The 16,758-nt window shown below is 36.4% G+C and overlaps 2 protein-coding genes across 2 annotated transcripts; one reads left to right on the plus strand and one right to left on the minus strand.

The window, feature by feature from the left end:
• Positions 1-2,697: 2,697 nt before the first annotated feature.
• On the plus strand, positions 2,698-3,639 carry LOC127192191 (olfactory receptor 52J3-like). The gene has a single exon (XM_051149513.1). The coding sequence runs from the start codon at positions 2,698-2,700 to the stop codon at positions 3,637-3,639; it is 942 nt and encodes a 313-aa protein (XP_051005470.1).
• Positions 3,640-13,569: 9,930 nt separating this feature from the next.
• LOC127192192 (olfactory receptor 52D1-like) lies at positions 13,570-14,544 on the minus strand. Its single transcript, XM_051149515.1, has one exon. It carries the CDS (start codon positions 14,518-14,520, stop codon positions 13,570-13,572), a length of 951 nt encoding a protein of 316 aa, XP_051005472.1. The 5' UTR covers positions 14,521-14,544.
• Between the last annotated feature and the right edge of the window lie 2,214 nt (positions 14,545-16,758).

Here is a 16,758-nt window from a genome sequence, read left to right on the forward strand (position 1 = left end):
CTGTTTCAGCATCTAAGGAAATGATCATGTCATTTTTTTCTTTCAGCTTATTTATTTGATGGATTACATTGATGGATTTCTGTATATTGAAACACTCTTGCATACCTGGGATGAAGCCTACTTGATCCTGGTGAATCATATTTCTTGATGTTTTCATGGATTCGTTTTGGGAGTGTTCTATTGAGCATTTTTTATTCCATGTTCATAAGAGAAATTTGATCGAAATTCTCTTTATTTGTTGTGTATGGCTTAGGTATCAAGGTGACTGTAGCCTCACAGAATGAGTTTGGTAATCTTCCTTCTGATTCTGTTTTGTGGAATAGTTTGGAGAGAATTGGTATTAGCTCTTCTTTGAATGTCTGGTAGAATTCTGCATTAGAACATGTGGACCTGGGCGTTATTTGGTTTGGAAACTTTTGATGACTGCCTCTATTTCCCTAGGATACATAAGACTATTTAATTTGTTTATCTTATCTTGAGTCAGATGCAGCTCAAAGGCAGGTATATGTCCAGACACTGGGGACCCCTTCCTCCATAGACTAGTTGGGTGGCACGAGGCCAGACTCATCTGTGCTCTATACCATGTGGACCCCTCTCACTGAGGACTTTCCAGTTCTTGTGGTCTGTAGCTCCCAACCCAGTCCCTAGACTCAGTCTTGCTGATCAGACACAGTGGGATCTTCCCTTGTCTTTTTTACGCTCTTTTAAAACAAATTTTATTTTATTAATTTATTCAGATTACAACAGATGAAATTATAGCAAATTACAACCCAATTGTTATCCCCTCACTTGTATCCTCCTGTTCCTTCCACCCTCCTGCTTTCCTCCTATTTCCCTCCCCTAGGTGTATGACCGAGGGGGACCTCCTCCTGCAATATATGGTCATAGGCTGTCATCTGTTTCAATTTTGACTTCTTTTTGCTAGTATTTGTTTGAACTTCTTATGTTAACCAATTCAAAGTGTGATGATTGATTTCATTTCTTAGGCTTCCTTATACTGACTCTTGATCTTGATAGAAGAACGTTTTAGCATCAGCTCCTACTTAAAATTTTTATTTTTTCTTCTATCATACACTATGTCCTGACCTCGTCTCCCCTCCCTCCACTAGTCCAGGGCACTGGATATGCAACTCATCTAGATCTGTTAGCTTGTAGATTGCAAGTGGTTGTGGAGGTTAGGGAGACTCAGTGAGCTGGAGCCTCGAGAAGACAGTGTGAGGGCTGGCTGGGTAGAGAGACTGGAGAAAACACAGAAGAAACCTATGGGCAGAGCTGGTAGCCAATTTGATCTTTTCAATAAACTCATTGAAATTTCACTTGTTTATTAGTAAAAACAGGGTAAATATGTGTGTTTATTAGATGTCAACTAGCAAGAGTCAGTACAGGTAAAATATATTTATGGAGCTATGTGCCATGGACTTTCTATTGTAGAAATCTGGAGTTATTGAGATGTGCCTGTCAGGTATTTAATTCCTATTTTCTTCTGGAGTAAAATGGTAATATTTTAGAGTATCATATGGTAAATTCTAAACTTCCTAGCCATGTCTCTATAAATATAGGCACTGGCATATACACACACACACACCACAACCACCACCACCAACAACAACAACAACATGAATTTCATATCATTTAGTTACTATTTTAGTTTCTTTGCTGGTGTTATCTCATTTTATACTTAGAATTTGATGAGAGGGAATCGTAGTTATGATAAAGATATGAAAATGACCTTCAATAATTTTTGGGCATTTTTGTTGCTGTTCTGTTTCCAGATTGGGATCTAGGAGAGCATAAACAGTCTCTGGGGATTCAGCCCCAGAGCTGAGTCTCAAGCTGAGGCTAAAATGGTGTGTATTTTTAGAAGTATCCCTTGAGTACTTGAAACATGGTATGAATGTGTCTTGTTAGGTACTGTGCTGTTTGAGGTTTTGCAGAAGATCCAGTGGATACGCTGCTAATTTCCAGTCAGTAGAGAGCACGGTACTTGGAGAGACATATGGGAAGAATAGGCTAAGAGCTGTTTTCATACCTCTTTCTCTATAATTGTAGGTACTGAGAACTCAGAATTATATTATGAGTTTTAATACACTGGTAAGCCTGAATATATGGTTCATTTTCACTATAAATGGTGTTTTGCACTTGTGCCTCCTCTGTGCTATTCTTTTCCTGTACTGAACCCTACCACACAGTGGATTGGCAGAATCAAATCACATTCTGTATTGTTTTCCAAGGAGGAAAAGAGGTCAAGTGATTACACATCTGCATTGAGTTTGCTGCATTATCTGTGCTCAGAAGTTAATAAAAATGTGCTATGAACATGATTAGAGTTATTAAAATGGCTAAGGAGAAGGATGAACACACAATCTGCTGCAGCAGCAGGCTGTGTTTCATAGTTAAAGTGAGGTCGACTCTGTAAATGATGTTAACAATTCATGTACTAGCTCCTTTATTCCCTTAGTCTCATTATCAACTTTTCATTTTGTGTCCTTTCTTTCCTTTCTCTTTCTCTCTCTCTGTCCTTCTGTGTCTGTCTGTCTCTATCAGTCTATCTGTCCTCTTCCTTCCTCTTCCTTCTCTCTCTCTCTCTCTCTCTCTCTCTCTCTCTCTCTCTCTCTCTCCCCCCTCCCCCCTCCCTCTCTCCCTCTCGTGTGTTTCTTTTTTCCCAACAGGAGTAAGCATTTCACTTCTGACCAGTGCATGATGACAATCTACAACAACCGGAGCATTTCCCACCCAGCCACGTTTTTCCTCATTGGGATCCCAGGGCTAGAGGAAATCCATGCCTGGATCTCTCTGCCTTTCTGCTGTATTTATCTTGTGGCCCTAATGGGAAATACCACGATTCTGGTAGTTATCAAGACAGAGCGTTCTCTCCGAGAGCCCATGTTCTATTTTCTGGCCATCCTCTCTTCAGTCGACTTGGCTCTTTCCACAACCTCTGTGCCCCGTATGCTTGGCATATTCTGGTTTGATGCCCATGAGATAAACTTTGGTGGCTGTGTGGCTCAGATGTTTTTGATCCATGCCTTCACGGGCATGGAGGCAGAGGTTCTTGCTGCCATGGCTTTTGACCGTTATGTAGCCATCTGCACTCCACTCCACTACACAACTATCCTGACATCTCGTGTGCTGATGGGCATTAGTGTATGGGTTGTAATTCGTCCATCCTTGTGTATATGCCCAATGATCTATCTCGTTTACCGCCTACCCTTTTGTCAAGCTCATAAAATACCACATTCCTATTGTGAACACATGGGCATTGCAAAATTGTCCTGTGGAAACATTCATATCAATGCTGCATACGGCCTTTTTGTGGTCTCACTTTTTCTTTTGAACCTGGTTCTTATTGGCATCTCATATGGGTACATTCTCCGAGCTGTGTTCCGCCTCCCATCTCAGGATGCCCGATTCAAAGCCCTCAGCACATGTGGTTCCCATGTTGCTGTTCTTTGTGTTTTCTACATCCCATCAGTCTTCTCTTTCCTCACTCATCGATTTGGACAAAACATACCACACTATATTCATATTCTTGTTGCAAACCTCTATCTGGTCATTCCTCCCTCACTTAATCCCATCATTTATGGTGTGAGGACAAAGCAGATAAGAGAGCGTGTTCTCCATGCATTTGCTAAAAGGTAAGAGTGTCATATTCTTTGATTCACTCATGTTATTGTCATAGGGGACAGTTCAGATTCCTTGCTGTGGGCTACCAATGTGCAAGACTAGTTGGTTTGTCTCGGCCTGTAGATTAATAAAGAAGTTCTTAAGATACTTAATTGTATCTCAAAGTTGAAGAACTCTTAGACTACACAGGACAGGCCACTCTGGGAGAAGCTCATGTGGCAATTCTTTGTATGCCCTCACAAAGGAATGTGGCTTTCTCTCCTATATTCTTCCACTCATGAATGGTTGCAGTCATTTGTTTGATTTGCATTAATATAATGTCCATAGTGCATCTTGAAACATTCTAATATTGAAAGATAATTAAAAGCCAAATTAACTCAAATCAAACCCAAACTCCGCAACATCACATTCCGGTGTACTCCTCTTAAGCCATGATCCTAAGTTCAAAGAAATCATTGACAAAGTGGTAGCCCACTCCCGAATATCCTGCCAAATACATGAGACTCTGTGTAGTGACACCAAAGCGAATTCCCATTTTCAAGAACATTTCCCACAAAGCCACCGGCAATGTCTCATTGATTATCCATAGGCTAAGCACAATGTAATCCGGTTATGTGGAGTACTCACACCTGTGTGAATTTGTGTGTAATTGCCTGCACTGTAGCTAGTTTTTCTTTTTCAATTTACATTTTTATCTTAAAACACTCTTCAAAAAATACAAGTTTTTTTGTTTGTTTTTAGTGAATCTGTGACATGTCTGTCACTCCCTATAAGAGGGAAAATGAGAATGTCAGATGAGAATAAACATTTTTCACATGAGGCTAAAGGAGGGTTTCAAGTGATTTACTAAACACAAAGTCAAAGCCTAGCAATGAAATTTGTGCAGTCAAACCAGTCAGTTTTCAGTTTCACACACAGATATATTTGAAACAGAAAAGAAAGGATGAAAAGTGAAATGTAAGAGATAGCTGCTATTGTGATAAAATGAACAACCTTATATTTCACTCATCTCTAAGAAAGTGCCTACTCAGACAATGCATGTTCATGTGGATAGTGCCTTTAACAATGCCCTGACACAGTTGCTCTTCTGGTTTTTTAGGGGCAAATGTTATAGTGTGATTTTGCCAAGTAAAAATCTTTAGTCTTATACCAAGTATGGAATTTTTTGTTAGATCACTTGTTTCTTAATTATATAGATTAAATAGTGAAAACAGTATTTTTATTAATCAGTTGATACGTCTATAAAGATTATTTTTATTATAGTTACCTAACTTCATCCCAACCTACGTATCTACCCAAATTTGCATCTTCTTCTTTTGTTTTTTTGTTTTTGTTTTTTAAAAAAAGCTCATCAAAGTCTTCTAGAGAAATAAGACACATGAAGGTGATAAGAGGATATAAATAGGAAAGGCAGATGCCAAGATATCCTATTTGCAACTGATATGATTCTATCCACAAAAGATCTTCAAGGATCCACCAGATATTTGCTCCAGCTGATAAGTACGCTCAGCAAAGTAAAACAATACAAAATTAACACACAAGGTCAATAGCCATACATCTACCATCTCTAGTCATACCAAGAGAAAAATCAGGAAAATTATCATATTCACATTAGACTAAATAATAAATCTGGGAATAATTTAAATCAAGAAAGTGAAAGATGTGCAACAGGTTAAATTTTTCTCTGTGTTTAAAATGTTAATTCCAATTTCAATTTTTATCTACTTATTTGTTTTATTTTAATTAGATAATTATTGCATAACTTTGCAGCATGGTTTTACATAAGTGTGATTTATTTTGCTTTTCTTTCTGAAGTAGAATTATTAGTTGACAGGGATATCATAAGTCAAAATGCCTCTCCACACTTTATTAGTTTTGTTTTTGAATCATTATTTTTAATTTTTTCTTAATTTTCCGATAATTTCATTTTATCATAAGTCTTGAATTATTTAATTTCTCTGTCCTTACTAAAACTAAAATATTTTTCTTGTGCTTCTATTTACCAAATATTACAATCTGGAATAACAGTCATAAATTCCTTCTTTCTCTGGGATTCACAAGTTTACCTGGGATACACCATAAATTACCAATCATTGTGTTGTGGCTGACAACAATTTCCCTTAGGCTTTCTAATTTTTAAAAATTTGTCTTTATGTTCATATTTGCCTCATTTGTCTTTGTATTTGAACAACAGAAAAGAAATTTAAAGGATTTATTTATCATTTTGTTTCATTGTTTTTATTTTCCTGTTTAGAAATTCTGTTAAGAAAATTAATTTATATGAATACAAATTCAGTTATTTAAAATCACATTTAGCAGGCTTATTTTTAATGTTGTAACATTCATCTATATATTGTGTATATATATATATATATATACATATATATTGTGCACCTTGTTTATAACTTCTGTTTGTGTGTGTATGTATGTGGGGGTCAAGACAGACGTGGACAATTCAAAGGACAACTTTTTATTGTGTGCTCCCTCTGTTGACTTTTATGTATCTTTCAGTGATTGAGATCAGGTTTCCCTCTTACCTATTCCTGCATACACAACACATACACACACACACAGACACATACACACATGCACACACAACATGTATGCTAACATGCATATATGTCTCTGTGTGTGCATGCAAGTGCGTTTGTATGCGTTCATGTTCAGTATTCAGTAAATTCACAGTTTGTGAAGTTCTATTTATTTACCATTTATAGGACCTTTTATAGTTTGTTTATATGTTTATATGTTTATTACCTCCTGTTTATTTCTGTCAATATTGAAAAATAAAATTTGAAGTCTTTGTTTAGGAATTTTACCTTTTTTCTTTAAGAATTGAGTATTTTCTTTTTAAAATTTTACTTTCTCTCTTCTCAACATAAATGTTTCAAACACTAAAATTGTCTTTATTGTACCTAAATGATCATGATTATATGTAGAACAATATGATAGGCAGATTTGGGCCCAGGGGTCCCGCTCAAACTAAGGCACCAGCCAAGGACAATACAGGCGGTAAACTTTAAACCCCTTCCCAGATCTAGCCAATGGTCAGAACATTCTCCACAGTTGAGTGGAGAGTGTGATACGACTTTCTCACGTACTCTGGTGCCTCACATTTGACCATGTCCCCTGGACGGGGAGACCTGGTGGCACTCAGAGGAAGGACAGCAAGTAGCCAAGAAGAGACTTGATACCTTATGAGAATATACAGGGGGAGGTAATCCCCCTCAGAAACAGTCATAGGGGAGGGGAATAATGGGAAAATGGTGGGGGGGGAGGAGGAATGGGAGGATACAAGGGATGGGATAAACATTGAGATGTAACAAGAATAAATTAATTAAAAAAAAAGATGCAGGAAAAAAATAATTTTCTTTCTTATAAACATATACATCTTTTAAGAGTTCTAACTATAATCTTTAAAATACATTATATTTCATGCACTTTGTTATCATATTGTTAACATTTTAAAAGCTGTGAGTGATATTTGAAATTGTGATTATTTACTAAGAGGCTTTTCTTTGCCTTCTTTTTTTGTTGTTGTTTTGTTTTTTATTTGTTTGTTTTTCCAGTCAGGGTTTCTCTGTGTATCCTTGGCTGTCCTGGACTCACTTTGTAGACCAAGCTGGCCTTGAACTCACAGTGATCTGCCTGCCTTTGCCACCCTAGTGGTGGGATTAAATGTTTATGCCACCATGTCCAGAATTTCTTTGCCTTTTTGATTCCTTGCTGAACACTTTCACTTTTCTCTGTGCGGATATAAATTTCATTTTTACATATACACTTATATTATTATGAATATATAAAATATACTACTTACACCAAGAAGAACAAGGAAATAGTCAGGAATTATATAAATATTACATTTATAGAGTAGGAATATATATAATGTATGTGAATTCTATACAAATATATCAAATTAAAGTTATTTTTGCATCAATATACAAAATTTTATGCCAGTTAATTAAAAATAACCTTGTGAGTAACAATTCAGGCCCTAAGTTGAGGGATAGATTTAATAATCTACTTTTTGTCCTGCTATCCCTAAGTACTTCTATATTCCCCCTTCTTTCTTTTCAACCACTATCTCTAAACCTAAGAAAGAAAGATAAAGGAAAAGAGAGACATCCCTGAGTCAAACCTTGTTTTCTCTCTGCATAAGACCAATAATAACTTATAACCAACTCTCAATGAAAATAGCCCAAGGAAGCAACCAAAAATCTACCCCAAAACCCTAATGGGAAATGTTGCATCATTCTCTTAAGGCTTCTTCTGTTTGATTTGGAACAAATAATACCTTTGTATGGGCCCAAATAAAATTGGATAAAATGATTAAACAAGATAAGAATAGCATTTGTGGTCCAGTTTCTAAATGTTGAGAAATTCCAAGCTTAATTAAAGTCCTGTGCCTTAATCAAAATCTGATATGATGGACCATTTGGGATCAGAAGCTTTCTTCAAAGGTGTCCTGTTCAGATGAGGAACAGCAGCTGAAGCACTTGGTGCTGGAAGATGCAGGGTGCCGGATGTCAGTGTCCAGTATGGTGAGAGGAATGAATCCTTTCAGGTCTCATCCAGTCACGGTGTCTGGTTCTTTTGTTCTGAAAACATATAATTTCTCACAAGCATTATACAGTCCTAAATTATAAATGTATGAGGCATGAGTCATGCAGAGAACAATTAAGGCTAGTTCTCTGCTCTTTGTCTGAGCAGAAGGAAGACATCTGTAAATCTTCATTCATGCCATATGAAGAATGGCTTCTAAAAATAAACCACAGGGATTCTGTGACCAACAGGAAGCATTGTCTATGCCAGTCTCAGAGCTTTTTCCATGTAGTGTTCTTAGCAATATAAGTTACCTGCTTGTTCTACAGTTTGACTTCTTCACATTCCAACTGTAGCCCCCTCCCTCATCATCTTCCAATCCATGCTCCCTCCATCATCTATTCTCCCTCCCTCCCTTTGTCCTCAGAAAGGGGAGCAATCCTCCCCTAACACCTGACATCAGCCTTTCAGATCTCACCTGTGCTACCTATATCCTCTTCCTCTGTGGCCTGGTAAGGCCATCCTGCCTGGGGAAGTGGTCAACTTTGGGGGGCGAGAGTCCATTTCAGAAGTAGCCCCTACTTCCCATATTGTGGGACCCAAAAAGAGACTGTGCTGCCCATCTATTACATCTGAGTAGAGGCTCTGGATCCACATTAAACATGGTCTTTGGTTGGAGTATCAGTCTGTGTATTGTAGTATAGTTATCCTGTATTATGTGGCTAATATCTGCTTATGAATGAGTATATACTGTGCCTGTCTTTCTGGGTCTGGGTTACCTCGCTCAGGATGTTCTTTTCCAGTTCTATCCATTTACCTGCAAATTTCAAGATTTGCTTGTTTTTAATAACTGAGTAGTATTCCATTGTGTACATGTAACACAGTTTCTTTATCCATTCTTCAACTGAGGGGCAGCTAAGTTGTTTCCAGATTCTTGCTATTATCTATAAAGCTGCTATGAACATAGTTGAGCAAATGTCCTTGTTGTATGGTATGGTGTGTTTCAGGTACACTCCTAGGAGTGGTATGGCTAAGTCTTGAGGTAGAATTATTTACAATTTCCTAAGAAAGCACCAGATTGATTTCCAAAGTGGTTGTACAAGTTTGCATTCCCACTAGCAATGGAGGAGTGTTCCCTTTTCTCCACATCCTTGCCAGCATGTGCTGTTACTTGAAGTTTTGATCTTAGCCATTCAGATAGGTGAGAGATGGAATCTCAGAGTCATTTTTATTTGCATTTCCCCCATGACTAGAGATGTTGAGCATTTCTTTTAATGTTTCTCAGCCATTGGATATTCCTCTGTTGAGAATTCTCTGTTCAGCTCTGTATCCCAGTTTTTAATTGGGTTGTTTGGTTTGGTGGTGTTTAGTTTCTTGAGTTCCTTATATAGTTTGGATATTATCCCTTTGTCAGATCTAAGGTTGGTGAAGATCTTTTCTCTTCTGCAGGCTGTTGCTTTGTTCTGTTGGTAGTGTCCTTTGCCTTGCATAAGCTTTTCAGTTTCATGATGTCCCATTTATTAATTGTTGATCTTAGAGTCTGAGCCACTGGTGTTCTGTTCAGGAAGTTGTCTCCTATGCCAATGAGCTCAAGGATCTTCCCCACTTTTTCCTCTAACAGATTTGGTGTGTCTGGCATTATGTTGAGTTCTTTAATCCATTCAGACTTTAGTTTTGTGCAGTGTGATATATATGTTCTGTTTGTATTTTTTTGCATGTAGCCATTCAGTTAGATCCGCACCATTTGTTGAAGATGTTATCTTTTTTCCACTGTATGGATTTGGCTTTTTTGTCAAAAATCAAGTGTGCATAGGTTTATCTGGGTCTTTGAATCAATTCCTCTGATCAACCAGTCTGTTTCAATGCTAGTACCATGCTGTTTTAAATACTGTTGCTATATAATAAAGTTTGGGATCTGGGATGGAGATTCCTTCAGAAGATCTTTTATTGTACAGGATTGTTTTTGCTATTCTAGGTTTTTTATTTTTCCATATGAAGTTGGAAATTGATATTTCAAGGTAGGTAGAATACTACTCAGCTACTAAAACCAAGGAAATCTTGAAATTTGCAGGCAGATGGATGGAACTAGAAATGATCACCCTGAGTGAGTTATCCCAGACCCAGAAAGATACACATTGTGTATACTCTCTTATCATTGGATACTAGCCCACTAGGGATGTTCTCTGAGATGCTGGAACTTGCTTTTTGGACTCCAGGTGAGAGATGTATGGGAGAATGAAGAAATAAAAGGACACAGAGTGTCCTGGATCCCTAGAAGAAGACCATCAAGGCTGGCAGATCTGTACCCAGGGATACCTGCACAAACTACTGGACCAACCAAGGACAATGCATGCAGTAAACCTAGACCCCCTATTCAGATCTAGAAAATGGACAGCACATTCTCTACAGTTGTGTCGAGAATGGAGACTCACTGACATACATTCTGGTGCCCCCTATTTGATTACTTCCTCTTGGTGGGGAAGCCAAGTGGCACTCAGAAGAAGGATAAGCAGGCTAGCCATATAAGACCTGATAGGCTGTGATCATATGGTGGGCTAGGAAGTCCCCTCTGTCATAGGACTAGGGGAGGAGAATAGGATTAAAGAGGAAGGGAGGGGGAAACAGGAAGCTACAAGTGAGGGAATAACAATTGAGATGTAATATGAATAAATAATTTAAATAAAATTTAAAAATAACTATGTAGGTATTTTTATGAAAATTACATTGAATCTGTAGATTGTTTTTGGTCACATGGCCATTTTTACTATGTAGATTCTCCCAATCCATGAGCATGGGAGATCTTTCCATCTTCTGATATCTTCTTCAAGTTTTTCCTTCAGAGATTTGAGGTTTTTTCATACAAGTCCTTTCACTTTGTTGGTTAAAGTTACACCAAGATACTTTATATTATTTGTGGCTATTGTAATGGACATAGTTTCCCCAAATTCTTCCTCAACCCTTTGTCATTTGTAAGTAGCAGGACTACTGATTTTTTGAGATAATTTTTTATCTAGCCACTTTGCTGTAGGTATTTATCATCTGTAGGTGTTCCTTGGTAGAATTTTTGGGGTCACTCATGTATACTACCGTATCATCTGTGAATAGTGACAGTTTGACTTCTTCCTTTCCAATTTGCATCCCCTTGATCTCCATTAGTTGTCTTATTGCTCTAGCTAGTACTTAAAGTACTATGTTGAAGAAATATGGAGAGAGTAGACAGCCTTGTCTTGTCCCTGAATTCAGTGGTTTGCCTAGTAGATGGAATATCAAATTTAATTAAATACATGTGATGAAGTACAAAGAAATTTTGTCACATTTTATGTTTGATGTTTGGAGTGAGATTGACTTTATTGTAATCAGTTTTGATCATCCATGATACTCTAATTCCAAAGAATGGAAATGAAAAATAAATCGCCTGTCTATTTTTTATTATTAAAAATACTTATTACAGCAACAACAGAGTAAATATATATTAGTTAATGTCGCATCTTAAATTCAATAGAATATTATTCAGCAGCTGTCACAAAAGTGATTCTTCTGGATTTATTGTGACAATGAAATCATCCTTTAATGTTTTTGTTCTAGTCATGAAATAGTTCTATGTCTATGTAGCCTAGCTGCATTTTGAACCAAATTAAAAATGTTCACTCCAATTCTGTATTTTGACAGGTCTGTGTTGAAATGGTTGGCCATTTGGTAAATTCGTCAGGGTGGCGTTTGTGTTGAAAGTTTACCATCAAGCTTCTTTATTAAGTGAATAGTTACTCATTACACCAGTATATTCTTGTTGCTTCTGAATGAGCTACAGTTTTCATATCCCCCTGGGTTTCCCTTGTGTATAGCATGTGAGCTGGTTAGTCAGATAATATTTCTCAGGATGCTTACTCCACTCTCAGGTTAAGGTCTTTCCCTTTGATCTTGCAGCACAAGGAACCCCCACTTATATATAGTGCATTACTTGTCCTTTGTGGCTCAGAAGGTTGCATAATAAAAACATACATATCAGAACATGACTCTAAAATAGTTGTATCTTTGCTAGAGGAACATTTGGACGTACATGATATATGTGGGCTTTCTATGTCTGGCTTCTGTCACTTAGCATATTTCTGGTGAGGTTAACCAATGAGAAACAACTCAATATCAAGGGCAAACACAAGTGTCAATATTAGCTAAACAGCAAAGACAACCAACCACAGACTAATGACAACTTAGCTAGCAAAAAAATGGCTTCAAACCAAAAAATATAGTTCTGACATGTATTGTAACGGTTTCAAAAGCTAAGAGACATGGTAGCTGGTATAACAGAATTGTTTCACTCAAAAATATTATTTAAAACGATGATGACTAGTAATACTTTTTAAAAGAACAGCTGACAGAGTGGTTAGCAATTAAATATTCTCAGTAAGTAAACTGAAGTGCATACTTGAGAGATGAGGCAATTTGCTCAAGAAGATTGTGATAAACAAAAGAAAAAAACCCAATGTGTTCCAAATGCTAAGACAGATCTATGAAACCTTATCTCATTATCACTTTTGCTCTTGGCTTCTGTTCACTCTACATTAGATGGTATCTTCTTTGTTTGTTTTTGAATAAAAGTGTTTGCCTTGGAATAATATAGGTTTCAAAATAATGCCTGTCACCATATATATGTTCTCTAACTAAAGGGGCTGCTACTGAGTTTAAATATATATTTTGAATATCAAGAGGGTTACTTGGCAATGAACCCACATATTTGGTTGCTGTGAATAATATTAATAGTCACAAAGTATTATGAAGGATTTTTATAAAGTTAGCTATCAATGAAACTTCACAAAATATGACATTAGCAACAATTCAGGCAGCCAACTGACAGAGGATGTACTCTCAGAATATTTATTATTTACTAAAAATATTTCAAGTGTTATGGACATTGTCTAAATTTCAATTTAAATTACATTTTATTAACTTTTAAAAGCTAAGAATCTTTCCATGACAAATGACCAGTAGGAAAGTTTTTCTGGGTCTGTGTTAATAATGATGACAAATGAGATCCTCTGAAGAAGGAAGTGACAGAATAATACTGGAATAAATAAGGAACAATTACATCAGGAGATGAATAGCTACAGAGTGCTGTTAAAATGGCCAATGAAAGTTATACTCAATGTGAGATGTCCTCATAGTTTCTGATTTTCTGTAAATCCATTTTCTATACAAATGTAGATGTGAGTTTCTAACAGTGAGGGTACAGGCATTATGGTGAATGGAACTTTAAGTATTGTGCATTGCAATCATAGTAACTAAATTCAAATAATTATTTGAAAACCCTTATTAATCTTATAAAAATATTTAAAAATGAAGAAAATAAATCATGTCTTAAATTATGTAAAATCATGTTCTTAAATTTCACCCAGCAACAATATAAATTCAGTTTGTGAACTCTGAGAACCTGAACACTTTGAGAAATCTGTCTCGTATCTTCTTGGTCCTTACACCATAAATTATGGGGTTCACCATGGGTGGTACAAGAAGATAGATATTTGCCACAAATATATGCACTTGGGGAGCCACTTTATGCCCAAACCTGTGGGTGAGGAAGGAGAAAAAAGCTGGGGTGTAGGACACCAAGATGACACAGACATGTGAACCACAGGTGCCCAGAGTCTTGAGTCTGGCATCCTTGGAAGGAAGGTGGAAGACAGTGTTGAGTATGAGGACATAAGAGCAAATGATTAATAAGAAGTCCACCCCGCCAGTGAGGAAGGCAACAATGAGGCTGTAAGCTCTGCGGATGCTTGTCTCAGCACAGGCAATCTTGATGAGGGCCATGAACTCACAGTAGGTATGGGAAATTATATTAGTCTTGCAATAGGGAAGCCAGAGAAGCAAGAAAGGGTGAGGACTGAGTAGGGCTACTCCCCTAAGTACAACAGCTAGACCAATCCCTCCAGTTACAGTGTGTGTCAATATATCTGAGTGTCTTAATGGGTTACAAATGGCTATGTAGCGGTCAAATGCCATGGCCAAGAAAAAGCCAGACTCCATGGTTGAGCAAGAGTGAATCAGGAAGACCTGAGTGAGGCAAGCTTCAAAGGGAATCTCTCTATCATTGAGCCAGAAGAGGCTGAGAAGTTTTGGAACAGCTGTAGTGCACACCACAAGGTCAGCCACTGCCAACATGCAGAGGAAGAGGTACATTGGCTCATGGAGGCTGGAGTCTGTCTTGATGATGAACAGAAGTGAACAGTTTCCCACTAATGCCAAAATGTAGATCACACAAAAGGGGATGGAAATCCACATGTGTGCTGCCTCCAACCCAGGAATGCCAATGAGAATGAAGGTTGAGGGATGAACATCAGACTTATTGTAGACATACATAAGAAGTGCCAGATGTCTTAACTTTCTCTTAAAGGACGTTTCCTATATTAAAAAAAAAATGCTTTCTAAATTTGAAATTTCCCTTTAGTTAAGGGTACAGGGAATACCCTTTGCATTAGAAAAAGTACTGTGCCATTAAATGTGTAGCAAGAAGTTATTTCATGGAATAAAAGAATCAGTATAATTTCAGAATTACTCTGTGTTTGAAAAGTCACCATAGTTGGTATCAGTAGTGAAGCCTTCTGGAAACTTCTCATTTTAGGATGTCCTGAACTCTTTTTTCTCCTCAACCACACAAAGAACAACTTTTAAACTCTCTATTTATGTACTAACATTGTTATATTTATTGCCATATCAACTTCTGTTTTGTAATGTGATTGATGTATAGATGAAAATGAGGAAGCCATTAAGTACCAAAGCGCAGATTTAAAATGTTTTGTAACTCTATTGTCTTCCACTGGAAAAATGTGATACTGATTGAAAATTGAAGAATGTACAAGGGTTATGGCATAAACGAGCAAACATTTCAATAAAGAAAGTATTCTATTAGGGACTAGATGGAAGATTGTTTTTCTTTCTATCTTTTCTTTTTTAAAAAAATGTAGACACAATATCTTAAAGAAATTCCAAATGACCATGTATACATACCTATGGCGTAGGAAGAACAGTACATGAGGTAATTTGTCAATAGTAGTGGATGAATGCTCATGTATGCCTTTATTCACGTCTATCTGAGAACTGTTTGAAAGAAAAAGCACTGGTGTTCAGAGAAATATATATGAGGAGATAAACAAGGCAAGGAGTCACTCATGATACTTCACTGACTTCAGTACTTTCATTTTTGACTTTGCTAAGCATTTTTTTTTTTGGAATAAGTTAGTTACAACATTATTTTAGCTACTGAAACATCTTTCTTCTTATCTATGAAACAAACAACCTCTCCTTAGTCAAGCTGACACACAGATATCTTCCCCATCAAACCTTCAGGCCACAAATTTCCTTTTTCTTTGTGTGTTTCTGCGTTGCCTGGTTTTTCACCTCCAGACTCATGCCATAAGTTGATGATTATACTTGTTTAAGTTTTAACATATTATTAGAACATAACTTTGAAAGTTGTGTCAGTTTCATAATACATAAATTATTTTCATTCTCTTATAGTTAGGGACACAACAGATGCTGCTGCTAAATTATTTGCTACCATATCCTATATTATGAGTTATTTATTATTATAAAAATTCAGTGTCCAAAATCAGTTCATAATATTTATTACAGACTGGGTGTCAATAACAAATTGGAAATATATAATAGGTATTACATTCTTTTTATTTGATAATATAAATGCAAATTATGTGCTCATTTCTATTTATGTGGCCTTTAGTGGGTTGTAAGATGGGTATTCTTTTTTTGATTATAAAAAATAGCTGGATAGCCATATCAATCCACCTTTGTAATTTTTAAGCAATGAAATCTCAATGTTATATTGTGATTAGAACAAAAACATAAATAAAGAAATCAGATACTTGGAAAGTTTATTTAATTATATGCTTTCCTATGCTTCTAAACCTACCAATGATTGATAAAAAGACAGTCTTCTGAGAATGTGTTGTGTATGAACTTATACATTTGCTGTATCTTCTTCTTGAGTAGAGTCATGGTAATTTTATATGTTTAAAAAGCTAGGAAATGATAAACCTGGATTCTTTCTTACATACTAGCTTCAGGATTTTCATGCTTAATTATAATGTTAAATTACTCCTGTCATTTATGTAATAATTAATACTATTTAATTACACCGATATAAATATAAATGGTTTGTATTTTGTGTATGTAACATTAAACCACCCTTCAGTATTAATTTTATTACTAATAATATTTAAATCTCCATTTTTAATTATATGACGAAGCTCCTTGAAATCTTTTATTTCCTTTTCAAATAGGCCATCTCTAATGTATTTCTGAACACTTATCCGAGAAGAAAACTTACACTAACAAGTTTCTCTCAATCTTAAAATTTTCCATCATTGTGACTACATGTATATCTCTTGTTTATAAGGTATCTGTATCTGCAAAATTAGCACAAAACCAAGTGGGTCAGTGGACCCTAGAAATATTATAATAGTTGGTGTAAGTGACTGAGTGCTTTGAGTTGAGTAGAGTTCTAGTATCTTCCATTTGACCCATATACACCTCATATGATCATATAACAAGAGTTACTGTGCATTCATTACCTCATTAGCA

This window comes from Acomys russatus, chromosome 7, assembly GCF_903995435.1.
Source record: "Acomys russatus chromosome 7, mAcoRus1.1, whole genome shotgun sequence".
Taxonomy (NCBI): Eukaryota; Metazoa; Chordata; class Mammalia; order Rodentia; family Muridae; genus Acomys; species Acomys russatus.